General features: G+C 37.5%; 1 protein-coding gene across 2 annotated transcripts in view; it reads right to left on the bottom strand.

Annotated features, from left to right (window-relative positions):
• GABRG2 (gamma-aminobutyric acid type A receptor subunit gamma2) overlaps positions 1-22,412 on the bottom strand; it is a 60,102-nt gene extending 37,690 nt beyond the window's left edge. For both annotated transcript variants that reach the window (XM_054287926.1, XM_054287927.1), the window contains exon 1: positions 22,294-22,412. In XM_054287926.1, the coding sequence (XP_054143901.1) occupies positions 22,294-22,400 (107 nt within the window). In that variant the 5' untranslated portion in view covers positions 22,401-22,412. The remainder of the gene's footprint in view (positions 1-22,293) is intronic.
• Between the last annotated feature and the right edge of the window lie 2,445 nt (positions 22,413-24,857).

The following is a 24,857-nucleotide window of genomic DNA, read 5'->3' as shown; positions in this document are numbered from 1 at the left end:
AAAGATCTAATTGTAATTCAGAGAAACATAATTGAAGCCAAATTTTCTCTCCTGGAGAAAAGGAAATACTTCTAAAAAAGTCTTTGCAAACAGAAGGCACTAGATTATATGTTTTCAAACTATGCAAAGTGAATGAAGAAAAATAACTTTATTTATAAAAACCTTATTCCTGTTTTATAACCAATTAAACTACCATTCTCTCAAAAGAATATGTTTTTCTGAATGGAAAAGAAAAATAAATCAAATGCATTCTTTGACAAAGGCAATATGTTACTGAATGTCAGTGCAATGAGAAAGCTTCAAAACTCAAACCAGCTGAGTAGTAGAGTTTGGTCCATTGACAGTGCAAGATTAGAGGTGTGTTTGGCTAGAAGTTTTCTCAGATCTAGAACAAGCTAATTGAACAGCAGCCCACAGGAACTGAAACTTCTGTTCCTTCTTGGGAATTATTTGTATGACAGCAACAGCTGTTTGTTTGCACATCTCTCATCTCAAGCCATTTTGGCAGTCCACATCTCCAAAACCAGCAAATACTTTGTGAAATTAGTGTGAGACAGACAAGGGCAAACACAGCCAATGTAGCTGGGGAAAAATGCTACTGAATTCCAGCTTTTATGAGAATTCCACAAGGATCAGAAGTGAGCATGGGTATGCAATTGTCTGTCTGTGTAAACCTTCATTCCAGCCAGAAAAATCAGAGATGCTTCTCTATATAAATGAGCAGAATTTTAGCCATACAGTGCCATTAATGCAATGAAAATTATTATGACAAAGCCGTTTTCATCTCCTTAAGATTGTTCAGTCCTTCTGATTATATGGCTGAAATTTTGCAAGTGCTTTTAATGTCCAACCCAAATTTGTTAAAGCCTAGATTATACTCAAATGCATATTGAAATCTATTTTTATTTTTCTAACTGCTATAAATTTTCAAATCTAGTAATACAGATATGAAGAGAAACGCATATTTACCTATTTGAAGATTAAACTTTAATTTTTTGAAGGTTCATCTTTTCAGTACTGATAGAAAATCTCACCATTTGAGATATTCCCAGTGATATTAATGCCACTGCAAGTTGTCTGCAACGTTGCTTTACCTAAATCCATAAATACATACATTTCCTTGATGGAAAAGAGATTACTTAGGAAGGTTAGAACCCAAACTTGAAACTTGAGGCCATAGAGTAATTAAAGTTGAAGGCACTTTTGGAGGTCATCTGGTCCAATCCCTTCTCAGTTTGCCAGCCGAGTCTGCATGTGGTGGCTCTGGTGGTGATCACTTACAAATATAGATATGCATATGTGTAACCACAAGTGTTTAATATTCAGGGGGATATTTGTATGTCTCAATTTGTTTGAAATATACCTTCACAAAGCAGGAAGAGGGCAGAAATTACTGGTGCTAATAAATAAGCCTTTATTAATTTAGATCTGATTTTCTTAATAATATATGCAAAGATCTATAAAATGGTTTCTCATTCTGCAATTATATTAAAAAATCTCATTTTGCCAATGAGGTTTTTACCATGTCAGGGGCTAAATTAAGGGTTTTTATCTTCCTTCCTAAAACAAACACATACGAATCCTTATCCTGCATTGAAGTTGTTGCTTGATTTGTAACATTTATAAAACTCTTGTGAGTGCTCCTCATTGGTGAGGAGTAACTCTAGCGCAAACTGAGGTTGATGCACACTAAGTGTTCAGGAATTTGTTCTTCAGATCTTTGCCAGTGTATTTGATCCATACATGTCTTTGCAATACTCACTGGCAACATTTAATCATTTTTGGTGCAAGTGTAATCCCTGTGGGCAGAGGTACTCACTGCAGGTGGAGCTGGGGTCACCAAGCAAGGGAAAAAGAATTAATGAAATGATGCTCACTTCCATTGTTATAGCTTCCTTTATGGGCTCCTTAGCACTAAAGGCATTATTTCTATATGGAAATGCATTAAGATTGTAGAAAATGGTATCTCTGCTGGGAAATCATTGATACATTAGGAAAACATTGTTTTTTTCATCTTCTTTATTGATCCTTCTTCAGAAGACATGGTCAAACCCATTACTTAAATGTTTCACTAATGTGCTGATACACCGTTCTCTTAGCAGCCCAAAGACACTGAAGTCCACATTATACTTTGGGAATCATTTTTTTTTTTTTTAATTAGATTCAGCATGATTTCTTTTCTTTTTTGCTTTCATTTCCCTGGAAGTTAGTTTGATGCCTATGTAAACATAATCTTCAGTTTAGTAAAACTTAACAAAAAATTATATTAATAGTATATAACTGTCTTACGTTATTATGCCTTCAAGGCTTTTGGCTTAAATCTTTAGTTCAAAAATTTAATCTAAAGCATAGGTTACCAATTTCAAAACTACTGTGTTTTAACTATTTACTAACATAAAATCAACACTATAACTTTGGATCATCTCTGCTGTCATCTCTATATCGGAGACACTCTAATGTGAACCATATGTAATGCTTCTTGGGAAGACGCTACCACGTGTTGGTAGAGATAGGCCATGCATTATTTAATATCACAGACAGCAGAAATAATTTTACAGTCTAAAATGGAGGACAGATAGGGCACATCTTATTTAAGTAGTGAGCAGTCACTCTCAAAGGATATCCTTTTGAAATAAGATGTTATTTCCTAATAAAATACGTGATTTTCACGAATTTCCACAAAAGCATGATTTTCACAAATTGTTACAAGGAGTAGAAAGGAAAGGAACTCTTCTCTGGCAAAAAAACCTTCCATGGCTGGTCAGTCTTTCAGCCTTCAGATATGAGGTCATATATAACTTGTCAAAATCTCTGTAGTTCCAGTGACTTTAAATGAGTTATACCTGCTTGTACTTGCTGTGGCTCTGTCCTCTAATTTTTCTAAATATACAAAATTAATTTTGACTATAACCAAGAATTTTGTTGTCAAACCTTACCTAATTAATTGCTAATATTGCATTGTTGTTTACAAGCAGAATCAGAGAAGCCACTTAGTGCTTAAAGAGAAAGACCTGTAGCAGTAGTGAATAGCCAATGACTAAATAATTTAAATCTAATTAAAAATTTAAGTTTATTTATCAAAAAATCTGGGCAATTTCGTCATTTATACTAAGTCTGCTGTAGAGCTTTCAGCCAAGATTTAATTAACTACTTGAACATAAACTGGTGAGTTTTCCATTGAAAACACCAATGTTTTCTGCCTCTCAGGGAAGAGCTGAAACAAGGCTTGCCAGTTCACCTAACTGTTCAACTGGCACTGTTTAATTTAATGAAAATTCAAGTTCAATTCATTCTCTGATGTGCATAAAAAATTACCTTAATCTATAGGTCATACATTATTCATGGTGGTGACGGGCTCAGTGAGAAGGCAAGATGAATTCCAGGTTCCACTGTGGGTACAGAGATGCTGTGTGCGGATGTGATGTTTTAGAATGTGGAGATTGCAGATGTGGAAGAGAATGCAGTGTCTCTGGAAATCTAACTGTGTCCAAATTCTCCCTTGCTGACTCGCATTTTAAGTAAAGGAATCTTGATTGAAGCAGAAAATGTTTTTACAAAGCTGTGCCACGGATTCTCTTGTTCTGTTTGTGTTTCTGTTCTGTCCATTTGTGTTGTTTAAATCCCAAGGCTATGTGCAGGACTGAGTTTCTGTTCTTGCCATAAAAATGGCACCTATCTTCTCTTTTGCTACTAAATGTTCATCACAAATATCCAGCCTTCAATTTTATTAGGAGTGCAAATCATGTAATACAAAGATTAATCTCTTCCCAAATGATTTCCTACATCAAAGATGGAAACTCAGATGCTTTTCTTAGAGACGAGAAGATCCAGTCAGTTATCAGAAGCTCCATAACAGAAAATGAAGTTGAAAAATTTGGGCTAAGAAATCACTGAGGAATTGTCTTGTAGTCCTACTCCCTTCACCTAGATTTGTGATGCTGCTGCAACTGCAATTCTGGATGAAGTTATAATGTTCCAGAAGAGGCTGAAATCCTGGATTCAAAGAGTTTTCAGCAAAGGCTACAAGGGTGCATAAGCTGTATTTTGGCCATTTGTTGTAGTCATGTAGTAAGGGAGGCTGAGGAATTTCACAGGAGGAAAGAAAATAATTTTTACTTCTGTTCAGTGGTTTGGGTGGGGTGAATTTTAGGTAGGTAACCTGTAGAAGATAGTTTATTTCCTAGGCACTACTTCTGCTGCAGCTATCATTCCATGTACTACTCAGATTATGTAATGTAGTTAAAATCTTGGCATGAAATGATTATTTAAAACAAAGCAAAGCTAAACTTTTCTGTTGTCCCTGAGTCATAGAGGGACTGAAGCACATATGAAAATAATAATTAAAAGACTATTACAGTTCTCCTAAAGAAATATGTACAGCTGAAACACTTAGATTATGAGACTGAGTACACAAGTCTCAAAATTTTTTTTAAGAGACAGAAATTACTAGAGGAGCACAAATGAATGCTCCCAGCAATGACTTCTCAGTCATCTTTACTGAACATGAAGGCCCCAAACTGCCAGCAATCAGTCATCTCTGTAAACTGTCCCTGCCCTGAGATTTAAAGGCTGTCTGGATTCCTGTGAGCATTTACCCTCTGTTCCCCTGAAGAGATGATACCTGGCAGCACAGCACCTATGGATCATGCTGTGGATTTTTACAAGATTTTCTGTAGTCATTCAGCGTCTCTCAGGATCTCACTAGTGCTTCTCAGCCATTTTGAGTAAAGCAGGCCAGTTCTGAAACCTCTTCACAAATTTCTAAAATATTACAAGGCAGTGGTGGTTTTGTATCAGTATCTATAAAACTGTCAGTCATAGCAGACTGGTTCAACTTCCAGTCCTTTCATCTCTTGCCCAAGACATGCACTCACATTAACTACTGCACTTAAGATGTAAAAAGTTTTAGCTATTTGTAACTATTGTTAAAACATCAATTTTCCATATTTTCGGATTCAGCTGTATTTGGCTACAGCAAGTGTTTATATGGAAAGGTTTAAAATGAAAAATTTGACTTGGTTTATGTTTTGTTTCATTTCTGTCAGTTCATGAAAACACTTTTTAAAAAAGCCCTTTAGAGTGCATTTATTGAGAGTGCTAACAATAAACCTTCTGCTTTGCAGTATTTACAGTGTTTTCTAGCTCACTGTGCTGAAAAATTGTAGTGCAATTCTTGCATTGCACAACTGATTGGATTCAAGTCGTGAGTGACCATGAGGGTTATTGTCCCTTTTACAATATTTCTAGTTGCAACAATATGGGCTCACAGCCAGTTGTCACAAAAATTACCAGAAACAGAGAGCAGTGTCAGCAGCTCTGGCAAAGAACCAAAAGCTGAAATGTAGCACCCAGCCTAGAATCTGTTTCTCCAGCAGACCATTAAGGTATATTGTTAAATAAATTGATAATGGATGTACATTTCCAGGTCTGTATGAACAGATTGGTGTTATTAACCAAAGCTGAATTACACCACAATATAAAACTCGTGGATAAGGAGGGGAATTGTATTGTACCCTGAGGGAGGATAGCAAAGTGTAAAGAGATGAAGGAAACTTTAGGCCAGTAAGGAATAGAACGATAATTATAGAAACAAGCATGCATCATTCATTTTGAACAGCCTGAGCTTGAAGTGCAGCATTTATAGTTACTAGAGCTCTGGAGGAGTCTCAGATGTGATCAGATGATTCAGATAAGCCTCCATAACTTAAGATGATTATTTCAAATTTTCTTTTTTTTTTTGAGCTTGAATTTTGTGTGACTATGTTTCTTTATATTTTATTTACTGGAAGGTTATATAATCTACTTCTGTATCTGTTTTCATTGTGGTTATGGATATTCGTGTTAGCAGTGAGCAAAAGCATTAGAAACAAACAGAAAAGGGAGAAATAGCTACAGCAATTCTTCTGCATCAGTGTAGGGTTAGCTTGAGTTGATCTGCTTTATTAGAAAGTATTTAGCTATATCTAAGTGTAAATTGTTTAATCTTGGAATTATGTGAACCTCAGAAGGTTTCTTTTTTGTTTTGCTTTCATTTTTTGCCACTCCTCTCCTATTCCATCTCCTTCTCTCCTTTTCCAAATTTTTTTAACCATTCCATGCATCTCTGAATGTGAAATTAAAGGCACTTGGAGCAGGATTTTTGCCTGTTGTTATTACTCAGCTCCTGTAGATTGCCACTATAGCTAACAAATCTCAAGAGAAGGAGTAAATAACCATTACTGAAATGTGATTTGACTAGGTCGGTTTTAGCTTGAGCTCACTTCATTTTTTCTGGCTGTTTTATTGTATATAATTGTCATCTGTTAGTATTGCATGTGATATCTCTTCCCCAATGATGTACATTGCTTTTTTAAGTGATTGCTCTAGAATCTCACTATAAATTAAAAAGCTAAATTCTCTTCTCAGTGAGTAAGATTAGGAAAACATAGATGCCCTCCGGCCATCTATTTAAAAAACATTAACTCAAAACCCCCAACCCTATTGCTCAATTAGACTTGAGAAATGAAAAACTCAGGTTCATGTTCTCTAGTACCCTGGAAGGAACTCATATTTTTGTTTACTCAAAATTCTTGCACAGTTTTTTTTCTGTATTTTGTTTGCATGGCAATTTCACCCAGAAGGAAGTCACTTCTGGAATCACTCATGATGTAGTCATCTTCTCATCACTATCTGTCAGTGTTTAAAAACAAACATGTGAGGTGCTAGAAATGTCAGCAGTTTTGCTTATTGAGTAGCAATCCTGGGCATTTTTTCAAATGTAAAATGCTTTTTTTTTCTTTATTGGTCTACTAGCATGAGCTATAAATTCAAGTTAGGCTGAACATAAATTCATGTTCAGCTGAATATAAATCCTTCTTGGAATTAAATCTATCAGGGAGTGTTTTCATTCTCATCTTCTCCTTCTCAGCACACAGAAGAGCTCTATAATGAAGTGCTCCTGGTGTTGGGCTGGGAGCCAGGAGCATGGAATGCTTACCCCAGCTAAAGGACTGGTGTCCTACTTGCTGTGCTAAGCCAAGTGATATCTTCTCTGCATGTGATTGTAAACCATTTTTACAACTTTAATAAGCACGTAAATGTCCTTTATTATTTGTGTTTGATGAAGACTGATGAATGATGCTGAGCCATCTCACGATGGAGGAGGAAACAATCCCTAACCATTCCTTAAGGAATGACTTTGCATTGTGCTTACCAGCAACATTAAAGCCCTTATTGTTCGTAAAGCAAGTGGGTCAGATAAGTCCTCAATGTTTAGGGAGCCAAAAAAAAAGTGAAACTAGTATAGGTTTATTCTGAGTGTATTAATAATTCTTACTTCTCTCAGATCATGGAAGTATTATTACTGGAATGTTTTTAGACAGAAATGCATCTAAAGAAAGAGCTGAATGAACAGAAAATAGCTGCTCAATACACATGTCTGTAATTACATCATGATGTAGCTAACTCATTCACAAAATAAGAGTAAGCAAATGGTGGAAATTAAACTGGTTTCTGTTGTTTCTTTTTTAAACAATGGTTCTGATTTAACTTCATTTTTAATGCATGGTAACCAATAGTAACCCATGTGTTCCCACATAAACCAACTTATATCATGCAAGACGCTGTTTGCACTCATGCTCATAAAACAGACTGTGCAGAGGTGGATGTGGAATTTAGTTCTGATAACAGGGTAGATGTGTGATACATTAAGAATGTAAGTGGCAAACTAATGTCTCTATGTCAGCTGAGTAGGAAAATCGTCAACAAGTGTTCTGCAATTCCCCTATGGAATTTATTTGTTTTGATGGACTTTCTTTGGTGGTTGGTACTATCAGGATGGCTTCATGTCAGGATCTCCTTAATCCTGTGGGACATATAAGCATGCCAGCTTCTGGGTAAGCATCTGTGCTCTAAGATGCACCCAGGCAGGGTATCCCAACTCATGCCTGTTTACCCTGGAGAAAAAGAGCTTAGGGGGTGCTTTATCCCTCCCTACATCTCCCTGACAGGAGGTTGTAGCCAACTAGGAGTCAGTCTCCTGTGCCAGGTAAAAAGGGGCAGCACAAGAGGGAACAACCTCAGGTTGCAGCAGGGGAGGTTTAGGTTGGATGTTAGGAAAAATTTCTTCACTGGAATGGTTGTCAGGTGTTGGAACAAACTGCCAGGGAAGTGCTGGAATCACCAGCCCAGAAATATTCAAGCCATGTGGATGTGACGCTTGGGGGCATAGTTTAGTAGTGCACATGACAGTGTGGGGTTAATGACAGGACTCAATGACTTTAGAAGCCTTTTCCAGCCTGAATGAGTCCATGATCCTGTGCCTTTAGCCTGCCATGCTGCATTCCAAGTCCACCTCTCAATGCCTCTGCTGTTGTAGTATTCTATGTATTTCTGTGCACTGCACAGTGATGTCAGTAACTCATTCCCCACGGAGTCATGGCTTGTTATTATTGTCTAAATAAAACTCTGGTTGTACCATACAGAAAGTCAAATAAATTAGCCATGGATGCCTAGTCAATTAGATGATAAATGGCTGTGGCAGCTAAACCAAGTAAAACAGAGCTGTGGGCAGGTCAGGAGGAGTTCAGACCCTGACAAGCCTCTGTCCTGAGGCCGTGCAAGCTCAGGGCAAAGCAGTGCCTGTGGTGTGCTGCTGGGCTGCAGCTGCACTTCACACATGGTGCTTCCAAAAATCATCACAGCAATTGTGATGCAAAGCTGCTACATCTTGCTTGCCTATTTATGCCCCACTTTTCCAGAGAAAATTTCCAAAAGAAATGCTGGGGTCCTGAAAATTTTTTGAAAAGCTTACTTTGAATACGTGATCCATAGAACAACAATCTCACTATTCAACTATATTCAGCTATCTCACTATATTCAGCTTTTTATGCAAGAATTTCAGAACCTTTTCTCTGAATATATTTTGAATTGTTTTTAAAAGGTCCTAAGTAATAAATATAATGGGGAATCTGTAATTTTATTTTAGTGAGAAGAAACTGTGTATCTTATCTTTAGTGTCTTATCTTTTTATCTTTTTTTATCAATCTCCAGTAAGTAAAATGTAAGGCACATAACATGCAAATTCTACCTAGCTCTGAAGTTTTTGACGTCTGAGTGGGCTAGGCATAATGATCACTGCAACGCCAATCTTCCCATCCCTTGCATTTGAATGTGACTATTAAGGCTCGTCAAAACACCAGGAAAGTAGGAGCAATTTCTATTCCATACACATACAAACATGTATCTCCCAGAATTCTTTTTTTCCTCCATAAATATTTTGGCATACCTTTTTTTACTCTTGTCAGCATTATAGAATTTTACTTTATAAATTGTCATTGCTCTGATCAGGGTCAGAGAAGTTTTTCCTTGTAAAAAGGAATGAAAATTTTACAGAGAAAGATACTAGAAATTTCCTTTGTAAGTAATGTTATTCAGGGCTAGAGAAAGATGGATGCCTCATAACTAGAAAAGAGAGCAAGAATAAGAACCATAACCAAGTAGAAGCTATGAGTAAGTTTGATTAATGTGTATAACTGGCTACAAGGGTCAGTAGCATAGACATGGATGTACCCATAGACATATTCCAAAAGCATTATTTTGCAACACTGCATTGGGAGCCAAGTTTATCCAGCACTATTACCAATTTATTTCTGAAATTTCTGGGGAGAAGAAACCATGTTAAGGTCTAAGAGATGTAGATTCGTGTAGCTAGAGTTTCAAAATGGGTTTAGCAATGGAATAATACAGGGTGCTGATGATGCTACAGAGAATGATACAAAGTCCAGAAAGACATACAGTGATGAAAATATTTCCTTCAGCTTGAGAGATTATATAAGAGGATTTTCTTTTCTCCTTGTCTCCTCATCTCCTGCAGCTCTGTACTGTGGCTAAGTTGAAGGATCTACTAAATGTGCTGCAAGACTGTTTCAGTTGAAAACCAACGTGTCCCTGTATTCAGGCCACAGCATCCAGTTCCTCATCAGCTCTGTAGAGCAGCCACTATGGCCCAACAGCAAGGAGCTTTAAAGACCAAGCAGGGATAGGCAGATGTTGCCATCTGGCATTACCAGGTCATCTTGGATTAGTCCATGGCCAGCTGTGGCGTCTCCTCAGAAGAGATGTAAGCATCAGCTACATGTGGGGTCATTTATGGAGGTTGTACTTGATGTGAGCATTGTAGCAAGGTCCACTAAGGAATTTAGGGTAGCTGCACAAAGCCTCATGGCAGCTCAGAAAATGCTCATTAGCAAAATGCAGGGGGTTTCAGACCCCATTGTCTATGATCAGAGGAGGCACCATGAGGCTTCAGAGATTTTGTTGGATCTTACCCAAACTGCATAATCAGAAACTCTTTAAAAACAAGAGTCTTTTCATGACTTGAGCAGATGCTGATGGGATCATCAGGTGAGGATGGACACCTGCAAACCCCTAAAATTAATGGGAGATGAGCAGAAGCTAAGGATGAAGATGTTTCACTAATCGTGGCATATCTCCCATGTGGATAAATCCATCTTCAGTTTTCCCTTGCTACAGATCCAGCAGCTTTTTATGAGCTACAGACTTATGCAGAATAACTGACAGAGTATTGATAAAAAGAAATTCCACTGGAAGCCACTGAAGTAAAACTCTGCATGCAATTTATCCTCCTGAGATCCTGGGGAATTTGGCAAACACACCTCAGGATAATTTGTTTAATAAAAAACAGGTGCTATTCTAAGCTCTGCAGTTTTCCAGGACAGATTACCAAAGAAATAATTTAGAAGACAGGACATAAATGGAATACATGTGCTGGCAAATGTTGCATTTTTAGCTTATATCTGTCAGATTTTCCAGGATTATGCTTTCCATACTGCCAGCTGCTCAGTATTCCAATCCTTGTGCAGAAAACCATGTTGGTAAACATTTAAACACAAATGAAAGTGTTTTCCTGGATAAAGGCTTGAATGCTTAAAACCTTGCAAAACTGAAGCCCAGCTTAGCTGCCTCAGCCTGTTTTCCAAAGTGTCATTGCAGACATGACATCTTTGTTAAAGAAATACATTGTTTCCCTACCACTTGGAATTGCTGCTTGTTAACTAAAATGAGAGGTCCTATTTAAAATATACACTATTTATGATTGGAGGTAATTTGGCTGTTAAACTTCTGAGCTTTTCATTAAATCCTTTCATTACTATTTTATTGAGGAGCTCAGAACATTGTATATGCAGGTAATGATTGCAGATAACAAATGTTTCTCATTATTTAGTCTGAATATATGTTGCATTGAATTTAATCATGTCTGTACTTATCTACTATAGAAAGATGAAGAGAGATAGAGCCTTGGGGATGGTAACAAAAGAATTTATTTTACAGATATATTACCTTTCTTCTTTCTTTTCTTTTTTTCCTTCCTTAATAAATTGTATAATTAAAGCTGCTCACGGTTTTCCCTTCTAGTATTCACCATAAGCCTTCACATGCTCAGAACTTTTTCAAAGTTACCGTAAGAGCTGAATTTCTTGGGTTCTGGCCAAAGATTAATTTTATTTCAAAGGCTAAAATAAAATTCGCTTTTTGAAATCACTAAGGCTAAAATTATTCATATTCCCTTTTAATATCAAATCTATTTAGGGGTTGTTTTTGCACATATAATCCCTAGATGACAGAATAGTAAATTTTGGAACCCGTTATAGAAATAATCCTTATTAAGAGGTATACCAGAGTAAAAGTACTTGGCTATTAAGTAGTTAAAATGCATTAAATGGATAAAACAGTCATTGAAAGTGGTTAGATATTAATAGTAGGTAATTTGGAATTGCTTGATTTAATTTCAGAGCAATGAACTGTCCCTGGAGATGCTGTTGGCACGTGGTGAGAGGAAAGATAACTGTCCTCACCTGGACAAAAGAGCGGTACCTTAGATTTACAACCTTTTGACATAAAGGAGGCAGAGCTGTGAATCTGGATCACAATAACCAATGCAGAGAAGAATATTTTCATGTTGTTCACCATTTAAATATGGCTTTCATGCCTTGTTAGCTGTGCTGGACATGGAATTTAGGAATTTGGCCCAAAAGATTTGTCATGACTTTAATCTCATGTGCTACATTAGAGCCTCATTAAGGTTTTAAATAATTTTAAGTGCATGCTATAAGTCCTTAAAACAGCTTAGTGAAGTTTTTCAGCATTTCCTTTAGAAACCAGGAAATAAAATGAGAAAAGGCCTTATTAATGTATTGTTGATTGTTCTTGCCCCAAAGAGCTTACAAATATCCAATATGTTTATTCAATACAACGTGGTCTGTGATAGTGGTTAATTATTTGGCTTCATTAAAAGAGTAGTGATTTTTGTAATTGTATTCTAAGGACCTCCAACTATTTTACTGCTGGTAACCTTCCTCTCTTCCAAATCCCCGCCTTGCCAGAAAATAGCGACTTCTTTACTCCATTACAAAACAAAACTTTAACACTCAAACATGTTTGTTCCCTCAAAGGCTCAAGGAGCAGAATGCATCATTTAAGTTACATATAGAGAAGCCAAAAGGTGTCTTTTCAGTATTCAAGTTCAGCTACTAAGGCAGTTCTTGGCAGAGTAAATATTATTATATAGGTCACACACCCCATCTTCTTTCTGAAACCACTACCAGCTTTTCTCTTGTGTTCTTCTTCAAGTGTGGAATGGTTCTGGTCTCTGGCTCCCAAAACATATACCCAGGCTGTCTTCACTTCATGCAAATGGCTGCTCTGCCTTTCTTATCTTTGTTAATTTGAGCATAATAACTCATCTTCCCAATCCCTGCACTTGTTTTCTGTTTGAAGCATAGCAGGGTTCTTGTCACCATATTATAAATGTTGTATAATTCTGCTCTTCATAATTCACTTCCAGACCAGGTTCAGTTCTGACTCATATTCATACACAGCAAGTGTACAACCTTCCTGGACTCATAGCTCAAGCCCTTCCTCCTTGAATTAAGTAACTCTAAGGGCTATCAGTAATTCATCTAAGAAGATCAATCTGACTGTAATTTTAATTACATATCAATTATTTGTTGGTGTTTTTCATTCATTGACATTTATGTGCTTGTGTGCCTTTCCTGTTTTATCTGTGTGGGCCATGGTACCACAGTTGTCTTGAAAACATTGTCCATTCACAAAAATGAGCTGATGATTTACATATGGAATTATGTTGCTGATTTTTGGGAGATCAGGTGATTATTTTTCTGCACAGACAGTCAGTTCAAAAGCTTAAATTTTAGAAGAATGAGTCTTAGGGCTATAAAAGTAGAAACATTTGGCATTGATCAGGGTAGCAGAGGGAAAAAATCATTGCAAACTTCTTGATAAACTGTTATTCCTTGTCTGCTTCAGTATCTTCTGTCCACCTGATTGAAGCCCTTTTAGTGTTAATGTGTAGTGTGAAATCTCTTCTGTCTTCACCAGTTTTTGGTGAGGAAAAGCAGAGTACAAACTCTGCCACCCTTCAGTGGGATGTACACAAAATGCCCAGGAGATAACTGATCTTGGTGCCTGGTTATCATGGGCACATCTCATTCTGTTTTGTGACGCCCTTCTCCACCCCTGGCAAACATATGTGTGGTTCAATAGGTCCCAGAAGTGCATCACTTAATAACACATTGACTAATATATTGATTAGTTTAGTAAGCCTTTCTAGCATTATCTGATTAATTTCTCTTAATGGTTTTTTCCTCATTCTTCCTCCTGCTATCTCTTTTTCTCTCTCTTGGAAAATAATCTAAGGGAATTAAATGAAAGTGGAATTTAGTGGATAATCCTCAATCTGTTGCAGCAGGCAGAGTTCTCTTTGGAACTGAAGATATCTTGCTGTGGATTAACAAAAGCTTCATATGACCAGAACATGCTATTTGTGTTACACAATATAAAATTGAGCCACTATTGAAGGAAAGCACTCATTTTCTCCACTTTTTTGGGAGGGCAGGAATTCTGACAGAAGGTTATTAGAGGTATGTATAAGATCCCCTTTAAGGTGCATTTCTCATCAATGTATAGAACCAGAAGTATTTTTTAGCAGAACATGGAGCATTAAAAAAGTTGAAGATTAATAGCTCAGAAAGAAAGGTAGCCTTTTATCTCAAGGGTTCACATCAAAATCCAAGATGACATTCAGCAAAAAATAAAATTTCATACATGACTACCTGCATCATCTAGAAAGAGCTTATGCAAGCATAAAAAATAAATAACTTCTTATTCCATCCCTTCCAAAAGATCATTATTATCCTTCATTTATTTTAAATAGCTTTTTTACATATATTGATATTTTTTTTCTGGTAATAATCTGTGTATGTTGGTTTAGGTATGGTAAAAATGATATTTCTTTAACGTTTTGCTTAAATTTTGGAAGAATGAGTCTTAGGGCTATAAACTGCAAATGGATGAAAGTTCTATCTTGTAAGACTAATATTTAGTTTCATACACAAAGGCCAGATTTCACAGCTAGGCCTACACATTGTGTTGTTCTTTACTGAATATGTGTGAAAATGTCGTTCTACTAGATCTGAAAAAATATAACTGATCCTAAAGATGTGAAGATGTTTTAAAAAATAGTGATTTTCTTTTTTTAGAGGTGATCAACTGTTGCACTAAGATTCTTGCATGATTTACTGAATTTCTCTTGCCTGCTATCACTTTGCTGTAACCATAATGCAGCCATTACTCTGGGCCAAATCAATGGTGTTTTGAGCCATGTATTTGGCATCTGTCAGCTGCCAATAGCAGAGGATAAGAGCAAAAGATAAGGGCAGAACTATCCCTGGTAAAATCTCTCCTCTTTCAGAAACATGCAGCTATATAGAGATTTTCTATAATGGAGTGCTATCACTGAGTTTAATGAATTTAAAATATTTTTCTTCTCTTTGAATCTATATAAATATTTGGGCTCTGCATCACCCCCCTTATTAAGAAGAAAAACTTTTTTTTTTCAGGGATAATATAATTGCATGCTCTGTCTCCTTTATGTAAGAGAGAACAATTAAGCTGCTGTAGTCAACTTTTTCTGTGTTGCTTAGGACATCACATGAAAAAACATTATGCAGCTGAGGTACTCATTTACATGGGAAGGTATTTGTTACATTTCTCTTCTGCTTATGCAGTCACTGGTGATTTTCATCAGCATTAAAGCCTCCTTTTTTGACAGCAGTTGTGTTAAAAATATTACTGTTATATAAATAAGAGGATATCACCGTGTGTCAGACTGAATACCCAATATTCAGTCTGACAAGACTTGCATATTAATTTTTTGTTGCAACTATACAAATACCCCAGAATGACACTAGGTATAATCCTCACTATTCTCTCAAGAGTTTTCTTCAACCTACCACCATCACCCCTCTTTTACCTCAGTTTGTCTGAGCCAGTTGGCAGGTGTTGGAACTTGTGAAAATATGTATCTCCCTTCACCCACTCTTTTTTCATATGGATAAAAAAAAGCCCTATAGTCCCTTTGTAAATTTCTCACATTGAAGGAGATGGTTACACATTCTGATATAAATTATGTTCTAACCATTTCAGATAAAAAATTTAAAAGCAATTAATATTATTTTTTGTTTTGCTGGTTTTTTTCAGTTCTTGGCTTAATGTAAAGCTAAATTTCTTCTTCATTAGAAGAATCAAAGAAGCAGGTTACTTCTGGACATTAAAATAGGAAACCTGACCCAATTCAAACAGCAAAGCTTCTACTTACTGCACCAGAGCTCTTCTGGGGTAGGTGCTCACCTAAATAAAATGCCCTTAAAGACAGTACACCTCCACAAGAATCCACTCTAGGTGAATTCAAACTCACACTCTACTCCTTACAGCACCGTGACAATTTAGGCCAAAATCCATTATCACAAGGAAACGTGCAGGGAATGCTGAGTTTAAAGTCATCAAAAGTCACTCACCAAATTGGCTCTAAAAAGATCAGTACATCTAGAATGGGCACTTTATACTGTTCCTTTCTCATCTCTCCATCACCTAAAATATCTCTTCACACTGGTTTTTGTGTGTTGGATGTTTTCTCTAGGGGCAGTTTCAGTCCCTGATTTCATTGGTGCTCAATGACTTTAGTCTCATTCTATGAGAAAGAATCTTCATTAACTCATAATAATTGTAGATACCTGACTATGGTGGTGGGCTCTTTTTTTCTGTAATTTATGGTTCTTTCCTGGTACTTTCTGAGGTCTTTTTATTCATTGTATAAGAAATAGATCTTGTTCTAAGTAAACACCTTCCTGCTTTGAGCCCAGAAAGTTAAATCTACGTCCAGTGAAGTTATCTGGATGGCCATTGCTATCATCAGCTGTCGTATCTTCTCTACAAAGTAAATGAATACATCTCTTTCTCCTATATTCTCAAAAAGCCTCCCTGGTGCTTGTTCAGAAGTTCCATTCAGAGAAAACAGTTCATTTTCTAGAATGGAGGAATTCATTTTTGTCCAGAAGGCCAGGGAAAGACTTATGTGCTATTTAAGATCAATTTACATTACAGTCTGTGGTCTGAAGTGGAGTGTGAAGTTTTAGATGATCATCTGTACAGAATAAAAAAGAATAAATGAAGGAAAAAATATTTAGAGGTATTGTAAATCAGCTGGAATGTAGGTTGAGAGCTTTTTGCAAAGCATTGTGCAGTGTAAGAAACTCTTTTTGAAGATCCTTACTGAGTTATAATTTAACTTTGAGTGATTTCCCAGTTCTTAGATAAGCACAAAACTACCTGTATGAATCTATACTGGATATGCCCTGGCTTTTCTCAGCAACAGACTGACTTCAGTGGGACAGGAATTACTGAGAGGATAAAATGAGGCCTTGCCATGTGAGAACACTCCCAGAACTGCTGAGATTTTCAGCATTAGGTGTTGGATATGATGTTGGTTACTTAGTAGGCAAAACTAGGAGAATGGACAATTCTATCTTATCATTCATGTTAAAAGAAATTTGCATTGCAATCGAAATCTGTTTTAAAAAGTACAACAAAGGTAAATAGGCTATGGAGCATAACAATGAAAAAAAAGTCCTTTGGCATCCTGTATCAGGTTTTGGGGATATTTTTCTCTGTGTTTATATGTATGTGTCCAGAGTCTTTTCAGTGGTGCCCAGCAATAGGACGAGGAGTTATGGCCATAAACAGAAACACAAGAAATTCCACCTCAACATGAGGAAGAACTTCTTTATGTTAAGTGGCAGAGCCCTGGAACAGGTGCCCAGGGAGGTTCCTGGAGTCTCCCTCTCTGGGGACATCCCAAACCCACCTGGAGACATTCCTGTGTCTCCTGCTGCAGGTGACCCTGCCTTGGCAGGGGGTGTTGGTCTGGATGATCTCCAGAGATCTTTTCCAACCCTAATGATTCAGTGACTCTGCTTTTCTGAGCTTGAATTCACATTAATCCACCCTCCAGCTCCACTTTGTTCTTCACTTGCAGTCTTACCCAACTCACTGCCAGTCTCACACAAGCCACCTCTCCCTCTGCATTAAAGGATTCTGTAAGCGGGATGCAGGTGCCATGGTCTGCAAAGCTGCAGTTCAGACTGCACCAAGAGAGAACCCCAGAACACTCCAATTGTCCCCATTAATGCTAAAAAATAAGTCATCAAATGATCACCCTAAAAGAATGTAGGACTATATATGTAGTAAAAAAAAATAATAATAATAATAATAACAACAATAATAATAATGTCTATATTTTGCAGCTGGAGTGGCTGACACTCTCTGTGACAAGGGGAAGGCTGAAGGGACAGAGCCAGCTCCAAATGAGCCAGTGCATCTCTGTCTGCAGGACAGTGCCAGGCACAGCTAGTGACCTTAAAACTGCCTCTGCTTTGGAGCTTACTGGAATGTATGTCTGCAAGGTACTGTAAAAAAATCAACCATCCTATATATGTGCCTCTGTTACTGGTCACCTGTGTCTAATGCTTTATCTAATAATTTAATAATTCATTATTCAATTGAAAATTCAGTTCTCTATTGGAGAAAGTGGTGGTCATTACTTAAATATGTAGGAGTTTAATTGTACTGGGACTGAGACTTGGAAAGAGTTCCCCTTGACCAGACATTTGCTTCTTTCCCTTTCATCCATTCACTCCTCTTCCCTTTTAAACTTTTGTGCAACTGCTACAGAATTTAATGATATATGTCAATAGACTGAATGTAGTATAAATGAAACCAATGCAAACACAATCCAAATCATCAGGATATTTTTTCTAGATTACCATTAATCATGAACATTTTAAACCCTAAAGACCCTAAAGCATTATTTGGATGGCCATGAAGAAGACATAATATGAATAATATGGGAAATCTTATATTAAAAGAGCAGATTAATTTTATAAGATATTTTTACTATAGTTAGTTTCTATAGATTTTTATTAGCAGCTTTCACTTTTTAGATTTTTGAAGATTCAAAATTTCAGAAAGGAATCTAACATTGTTTTCCATACTCACTGGAGTATTTTGGAGTACATGAGTTTTGGCATGCAGGTTATGTTTAGGTGGTTTAGTCACTACAGCAGAAGTTAGTCAAAGGGTTTCATCCATATTTCTGAATCATATATTTTCAAGTAGGGAAACAGTGTCTGTAGTCTTTTTTTTCCCCATCAAGTTATTAATAATAGAATTTAACCTAATTTTCAAATCTTCTTTAGTTCAGTAGTTTTGGTACTGTTTTTATGACAATAATAACCGTTCTAAGTTTGTGTCCCAGCACTGCAGCTCCCAGCAGTCAGGAGTGCACCATGGCCATGGAAAACTCACAGACAGGCCTTGCTCCCCCTGAAATGCTCAAGTAGTGCAGGACCTGTGTCCACACAGCTTTAGCTCTGCTGATACAAACACTGGAGTGTATGAAATATTCAGTTTCATGGTATATTGGATAAGGATAAAGTCATATTTTAACAGCACTTAGATCCACATCTTCTATCATGACACTTCTTCAAAGGGGACCAATCTGTAAGGTGAGAAATTGCCTCTTACTGAGCAACTCCTTATTCCAGTAATGGGACCTCTGGCTTAGTGTCAATATTGTGAGAAAGTATTGGAAATGTATAAATAACTATGGCTGCAGGATTAACACCAAACTGATATTGCTAAGTTTCACAGTAATTCTAAGTGACTGTCCATATGAATAATATTCTTGTTATTATATCACATCACTTTACATGAGCAAAAGAATTTTATTTACACTCATGTTCATTAATTTTCTAATAAAAATACATGTATTCGCTTAGGCACCAGACTATTTTGATGGGAAATGATTGCTTTGTTTATGGGGTTTTTTTGATCAGTCTTGACAGTCTTCAATTTTAGGCATCTAATTGCAGCATAAAAATGTTGCCATGAAACTACTTGGGCACAAACAACTGGGAAAAATTCCCCATCTGAACATTATTTTCCACTGTATTGTGTAGCGTTTGGTGGCAGTTTGTTAAAACTCTGCAAAAATAACTGATAAACCCCATATATAAGTAGTGTGCAGAGTACAGCTTTAAATAATTTTGAACCTTTGCTGGTGATTTCTATTGCATGTAATGTTTTAAATACATGTTGTATGTTTGATGAGGACCATCAAATAATTAGTTCTGATTAAACCCCATTAGGTGTAGAAATATATTTTCTTAAATAATTTTAAATTGTCTCTTGATCTGAGGATTTTTTATGTACAATTTTCAGAAATTGGGAGCTTGATCTGACCGGTATTCACTGACCACAGCTCCAAGCCCATGTGAGGGATTGCTCACTGCTGTGACACTGATCTGAGGGGTGAGAGGAGGAGGGAACTTTGTGCAAGAAGTTTGCAATCCAGTTAGGAATGTTGAGAAACCAACTGGAAAAAAGCATTACCTAAAACTTTAGTGTGCCCAGTTTTAAGGATACACTTTGTGCATTTCATACAACTGATACAAATTCTCTAAAGATAAAATACCATAGTGTTGTAAAATGACGTTTTTTCTGAGTTCATTCATGATTTACTGGAGCCAATGCTAGCATTTTAGCTACTTGCATTAATGCCTGAGTTGTGTCTTAAATTTCCTCTTCTTTCTTCAATCTTCTAAATATTAATGATTTTACAACAATAAATTTCTCTATATAGTAATTTTTTGTATTAACAGGGTTCAAATTTCTGCACAGTAATGGTAATCATTACTTTGATCAAATTCTGCAAATACCTAAACTTCTGTGTGTGTTCTGATGGATGTCAACACATTCAGATGTTTAATGTGGATCATTTTTGTTAGTGTTCAATTGGCCTTTCTAAATTTCAGTGTCCCTGAAAAGTGACACACCATACAATAATCCCCTTTTTCTGAAGTGTTTGATGAGTTTTAACAAAGAAAACCTTTCATCTTGGCTATAAATAAATGGTATCTAAATTCAACATTTATAACTCTATCTTGGTCCTTGAGTTTCCAAAACTAATAACAAGGCTCCTTCCACAATGGGAGGAGGAAAATGTCCTGATTGTTAGAATTAAAATTACATATGCATATTGACTCATTTAAAATGTTTCTGTAAAGCACTGAGAATAATTTTCCCTTTAGCTGTAGCTATTATTTCTCAGTCTATGATTTATTCTTCAAAATTATGAGGTCAGGAGGCTTTCAAAAGAAACCATCTTTGCTATCAGATAGCTGTGAACAGAATACAGAACTTTTTGTTGAGATAAAACTATAAATTGCATTATGAAGGGTTTCTTTTAATGATTATGAAATAATTTTGGCAAAATTCCTCTCAGGCAATGCTTTTCTGAAAGATGAGTGAAAAGAAGGAAGTGTGCTAAAGTAAGTATCTGGGATTGTTTTAGTGGAAGTTTTATGTCAAAATAATATGAAAGCCCGTCATAAAATGGTGTAAAAATTGACTTTTCCATTTCTGTATTCAGGTAGTCATCATAACTGGTTTTATAAGAGTCAAAAATACCTCACACCTGTCTTATTCCCAACACCAAAGTACCCTCACAGTAGGCTCATCAAATTTTTCTCATTTTCTGCTCAATTTTCAACCAGTTTTAGTTTCTTCTCACAGGAATTCTTTGCAAAGTTCTTTTTGTGTGGAAAAAAAAGTTACTTGAAAACCTAGCAGCTTTTCATTTCCCCAGCCAATCATTTAGGCCTTTTATTTGGCTTAGAACTAAGATCCTACCATTGCAGGTATGAGGTCTGATTTTACTTAAATTTTAAAAATAATAAAAAAAAGACAATATAAAGAAAAATAAACCAAACAATACAGAAAACCAAAGAGAAAGACCCCCCTTTTTGGTATGGTAGTGTCCATGTAAAAGGCAGGAAGGGGAAAGACGGTAAATTTGAGAAGCCTGTGTGAATCTAGCATTAGTAGTAGCAGAGTGGCACTAACTTCTCGAAGGTATCAGTGACAACATGGCTCGTGCAGCTGTGGGGAGGGGTCTGTTGCCTCTTGGAAGGCCACACACACTGCCGTGCAGAGATTTTCCCTCATCTAACCTGTTAAATGCACAGTCCACACATTTTTGCAGGGATGTCTGCTCCGGCGCAAAGCTTGGCACTGCAGCAATTCTCCCGCCCTCCACTTTGTGCTCATCCATATATGAACTCCTGCTTCCTGTGCTGTGGGATTTTCACCCCTTTCCCTTTGGGTGCATGATGCACACACACGCATTTTTGGACGAGCCGGGTGCGCTGGTAACATTCAGCTGGAAACATTCAACCCCAAAACTATCGCATCCTCTGGGGAGCCGCGGCCGCCCGCACCGGGGGGATGCTGGGGCCGGGGGCTCTGAGGGATCCAGAGGGGCTATGAGGGACCTAGTGGAGCTCTGAGGGACCCGGGGGACATGTACGGTGCCGGGGGAGCTGTGAGGGAGCCCGGGGAGCCGTGCGGAGCCGGCAGGAGCCGTGCGGGACCTGCATCCCTGTCCTTGGTACCCAGCCCTGCCCGCGCCCGCCGCGCAGCCCCGCACAGCCATGATGGGGCTGCCCGCTCCGGGAAAACAAGCAGGAATGCACGGACATTGTGCCCGCAAAACGCAGCTCCATGCACCGGAGCAAGCGATTAATTCAGAGATAAAAGGCTTCATTAATATGGCACCAAATTCTATGAACAGCCCCGGCATGTACCACCATCACACACACCCGCCGCTCACCCTCCCTCTGTCCGTGTCAGAGCGACAACAATTGTAAGAGAAATAAAACATTCTAAGATCTCAGCTGCTAGAGATGGATGAATGCAATGCCACTATCCAAACCTCTGGCATTCTCACGACAGCTCAGCAAATTCGCAGATTCTTCACCCCCCCGCCAGCCCTCCCTCTCCCCCCCACCCTCCCAAACAGAATCAGAAAGCACATCTTACCACTGGATGAGAGAGAAGAACAGAAGTGCCCACACCATCATTTTGAGAGAAAATGCAGGATTCAAGAATGCAGTGCTCCCCAGGCTTGTTGGATTTGGAGGAATCATCTCTATTCCAGCCCCCCCACCCCCCCCCCCCAAGCTTTTTTCCCCCTTTCCTCTCGCTTGCAGATGGATCCGTCCCCTTCTTTAATTTTTTTTTTTTTTTTTTTGGTAGTAGTTCTCCCTCCTCCCTACCAGGTCCCGTCAGTGGGATGAGACATTGCGCCCAGCTGCGGGAATTAATATGCAGGGGGAGAGAAATTAGATCTGCACAAGCCCTTTGCAGATATAATCAGAAAACGTCAGCTCTGGCAGCAGGCAGCAGCTTCCAAATCTAGGGAAATAATATAATTGGGAGAAAAGGGAAAAAATGAAACCCAAACAAAAAGCGAAAATCACAGACACTCACAGAATAAAAACATCAAGGAAAGGAGCACATACACATTTACGGAACCGCTGACACACATGCAGGAAAATCCAATAAAGCAACAAAGAGTAAATGAGAGGGGAAAAAAAAAAAAAGAATAAAGCAATGGAGCTTCTGCCTGAATGCAGATTAACTCTGAGGTCAAAGTGGAAATGATGCACTCTGCTGCAGCACAGATTAACACATGCGTGGTGTCAGCCAGGGTGCTTTTTAACCTTTGATTACACATATGCAGGCAGCCTGGATTTTCATTTTGGAGCTGAGAAGGATTTGGCAGGCATAAAAAAGGAGGTTGGAAGGAAAAACTCGCCCTGTGCTGCTGAGCATCCTCATTTTTCTAAACAGCGTGGAAATCGTGATTGCAAAGGGGGAAAAAAATGAAAGGTTGGATGGGGGAGTGGAAAAGGGAGGGATGGTTGTTGCTAAGTAACTCAGGAAATGGGGAAAGCAGCATTGGTGGAGTCAGTATGAATGAGGTGATTTAGTGTGTGATAGGATCAGGGGGAATATGCAAGGATTTTATCTCCCCTCCCCCTATTAAAAGAGGCTACACAGATGCAGGAAACACTTCCTGGCCAGAGGGGAAACACTAGAGGACTATGGAAGATGAATGCTGCCAAATTTTGGCACCAGAATCCCAAATTCTGTTATCCAAAAATGCAATTTAGCAACTACTAGTGGAGTATATAATTTGAGGAATCTCGTGATTTCCTAAAGTAAGGGTGCTTCAGTCTAAAATAGGTACTTGGACTATGATCTACAATAGCATTTTTTACCTCCTCTATTTTTTCTGTCTAGATCCAAGTAAATATAGACAATAACAAGCCTACCCAATGACATTTATGAACTGGGAGATTGGGCAAATTCAATCACCAGGAACATTTTTTTTTTCATCCCAAGCCCACTTTTCTAAAATTTCAGGGACAAATAAATAAAATTTTATCCTAAAGAAAATTTCAATTATGGGAAAGTGAAATGTTCCCAAGAAAATAAAAGCATCAAAATTTTCTGCTGGACTTTGTCTTGTCTGAAACAAATTCGACACTTGGATTCTGCTCAAACCTCCTAATACCTTGGACAATCTGTTAGTTCCCAATGTCCAAATGCAGAATGAACTTTATCCATCAGAATTAGATACAGTAGTTGCTTTCTCAGAGTCTCTAAAAACACAGATCCAGCCTTCTGCCATCAACTTAATTTTTTTCTGTTTCCAAACAAAATGCATTTAACTTTAACAATAATCAATAGATCTATATCATTAGTTCAATTAAATACACTTTGGTTCCTGTATAGTTTGATGATTATTGGAGCCAATATCTAACCCACTGTATTTTTATCAGTGTTTACAAACAAAGTAACAAGTTGCAAACCTGGTACTTAATACTTCCAGTCAATGGTCTTATTGTTAATTAAGCTATTCCATCAATTTTTGAAATACAGCCTCTTCAGTGATAGAAAGCTATAAAATATTTTAAATGCTCTCTCCATATCTCTCTTCCTCTCAGTGTTTTTATATGTATATATATATGTGTGTGTGTGTGTGTATGTATGTATGTATATGTGCATGTTCAAATAACAACATTTGCTGATGGTTCAATTCATTACCTGCAAACATGACACTTCTGTGATTTTATTGCTGTAATCTCTCTCATCAGTTATCACAACATTCCTTTGAAGGATGAAAATGCTGTGTGTATTTTGGTGAGGGAATCCAAATTGTTGATAGCTAAGAATTTGAACTGTGCAAACATTTATTGTCTTGGCTACTGCAGCTGTGTCTGCACAAGCATGGCAGCTTTACTCTGCACTTTTTTTACTGAAAATTTGTTCCATTAGCAAAGTCTTCTTGTCTTAAAAGAGCTGCTGGATTCCTACAAAATTCCTATGCACTTTCATTCCAGAGGGTCAGCTCGTTATTCTTGCAAGAGGTCTGCAATAGAAGAAAAACAAGCAGGTGTCAAAGCTTGAGAAAGGTTTCCAGGCTCCCCATCACACAGATGGTAAATCAAAAAGAATTGGATACTGTAACACTAATCCTGGATTGCTCAGAGATGTAAAAGATGTAGAAGACCATTGATAATATTATTCCTGTGGGT

This window comes from Melozone crissalis, unplaced genomic scaffold (genome assembly GCF_028551555.1).
Source record: "Melozone crissalis strain CALT ecotype California unplaced genomic scaffold, PUWL_Pcris_2 ptg000061l_1, whole genome shotgun sequence".
In the NCBI taxonomy this organism is placed as follows: Eukaryota; Metazoa; Chordata; class Aves; order Passeriformes; family Passerellidae; genus Melozone; species Melozone crissalis.
This window is presented reverse-complemented; position numbering and strand designations above follow the sequence as displayed.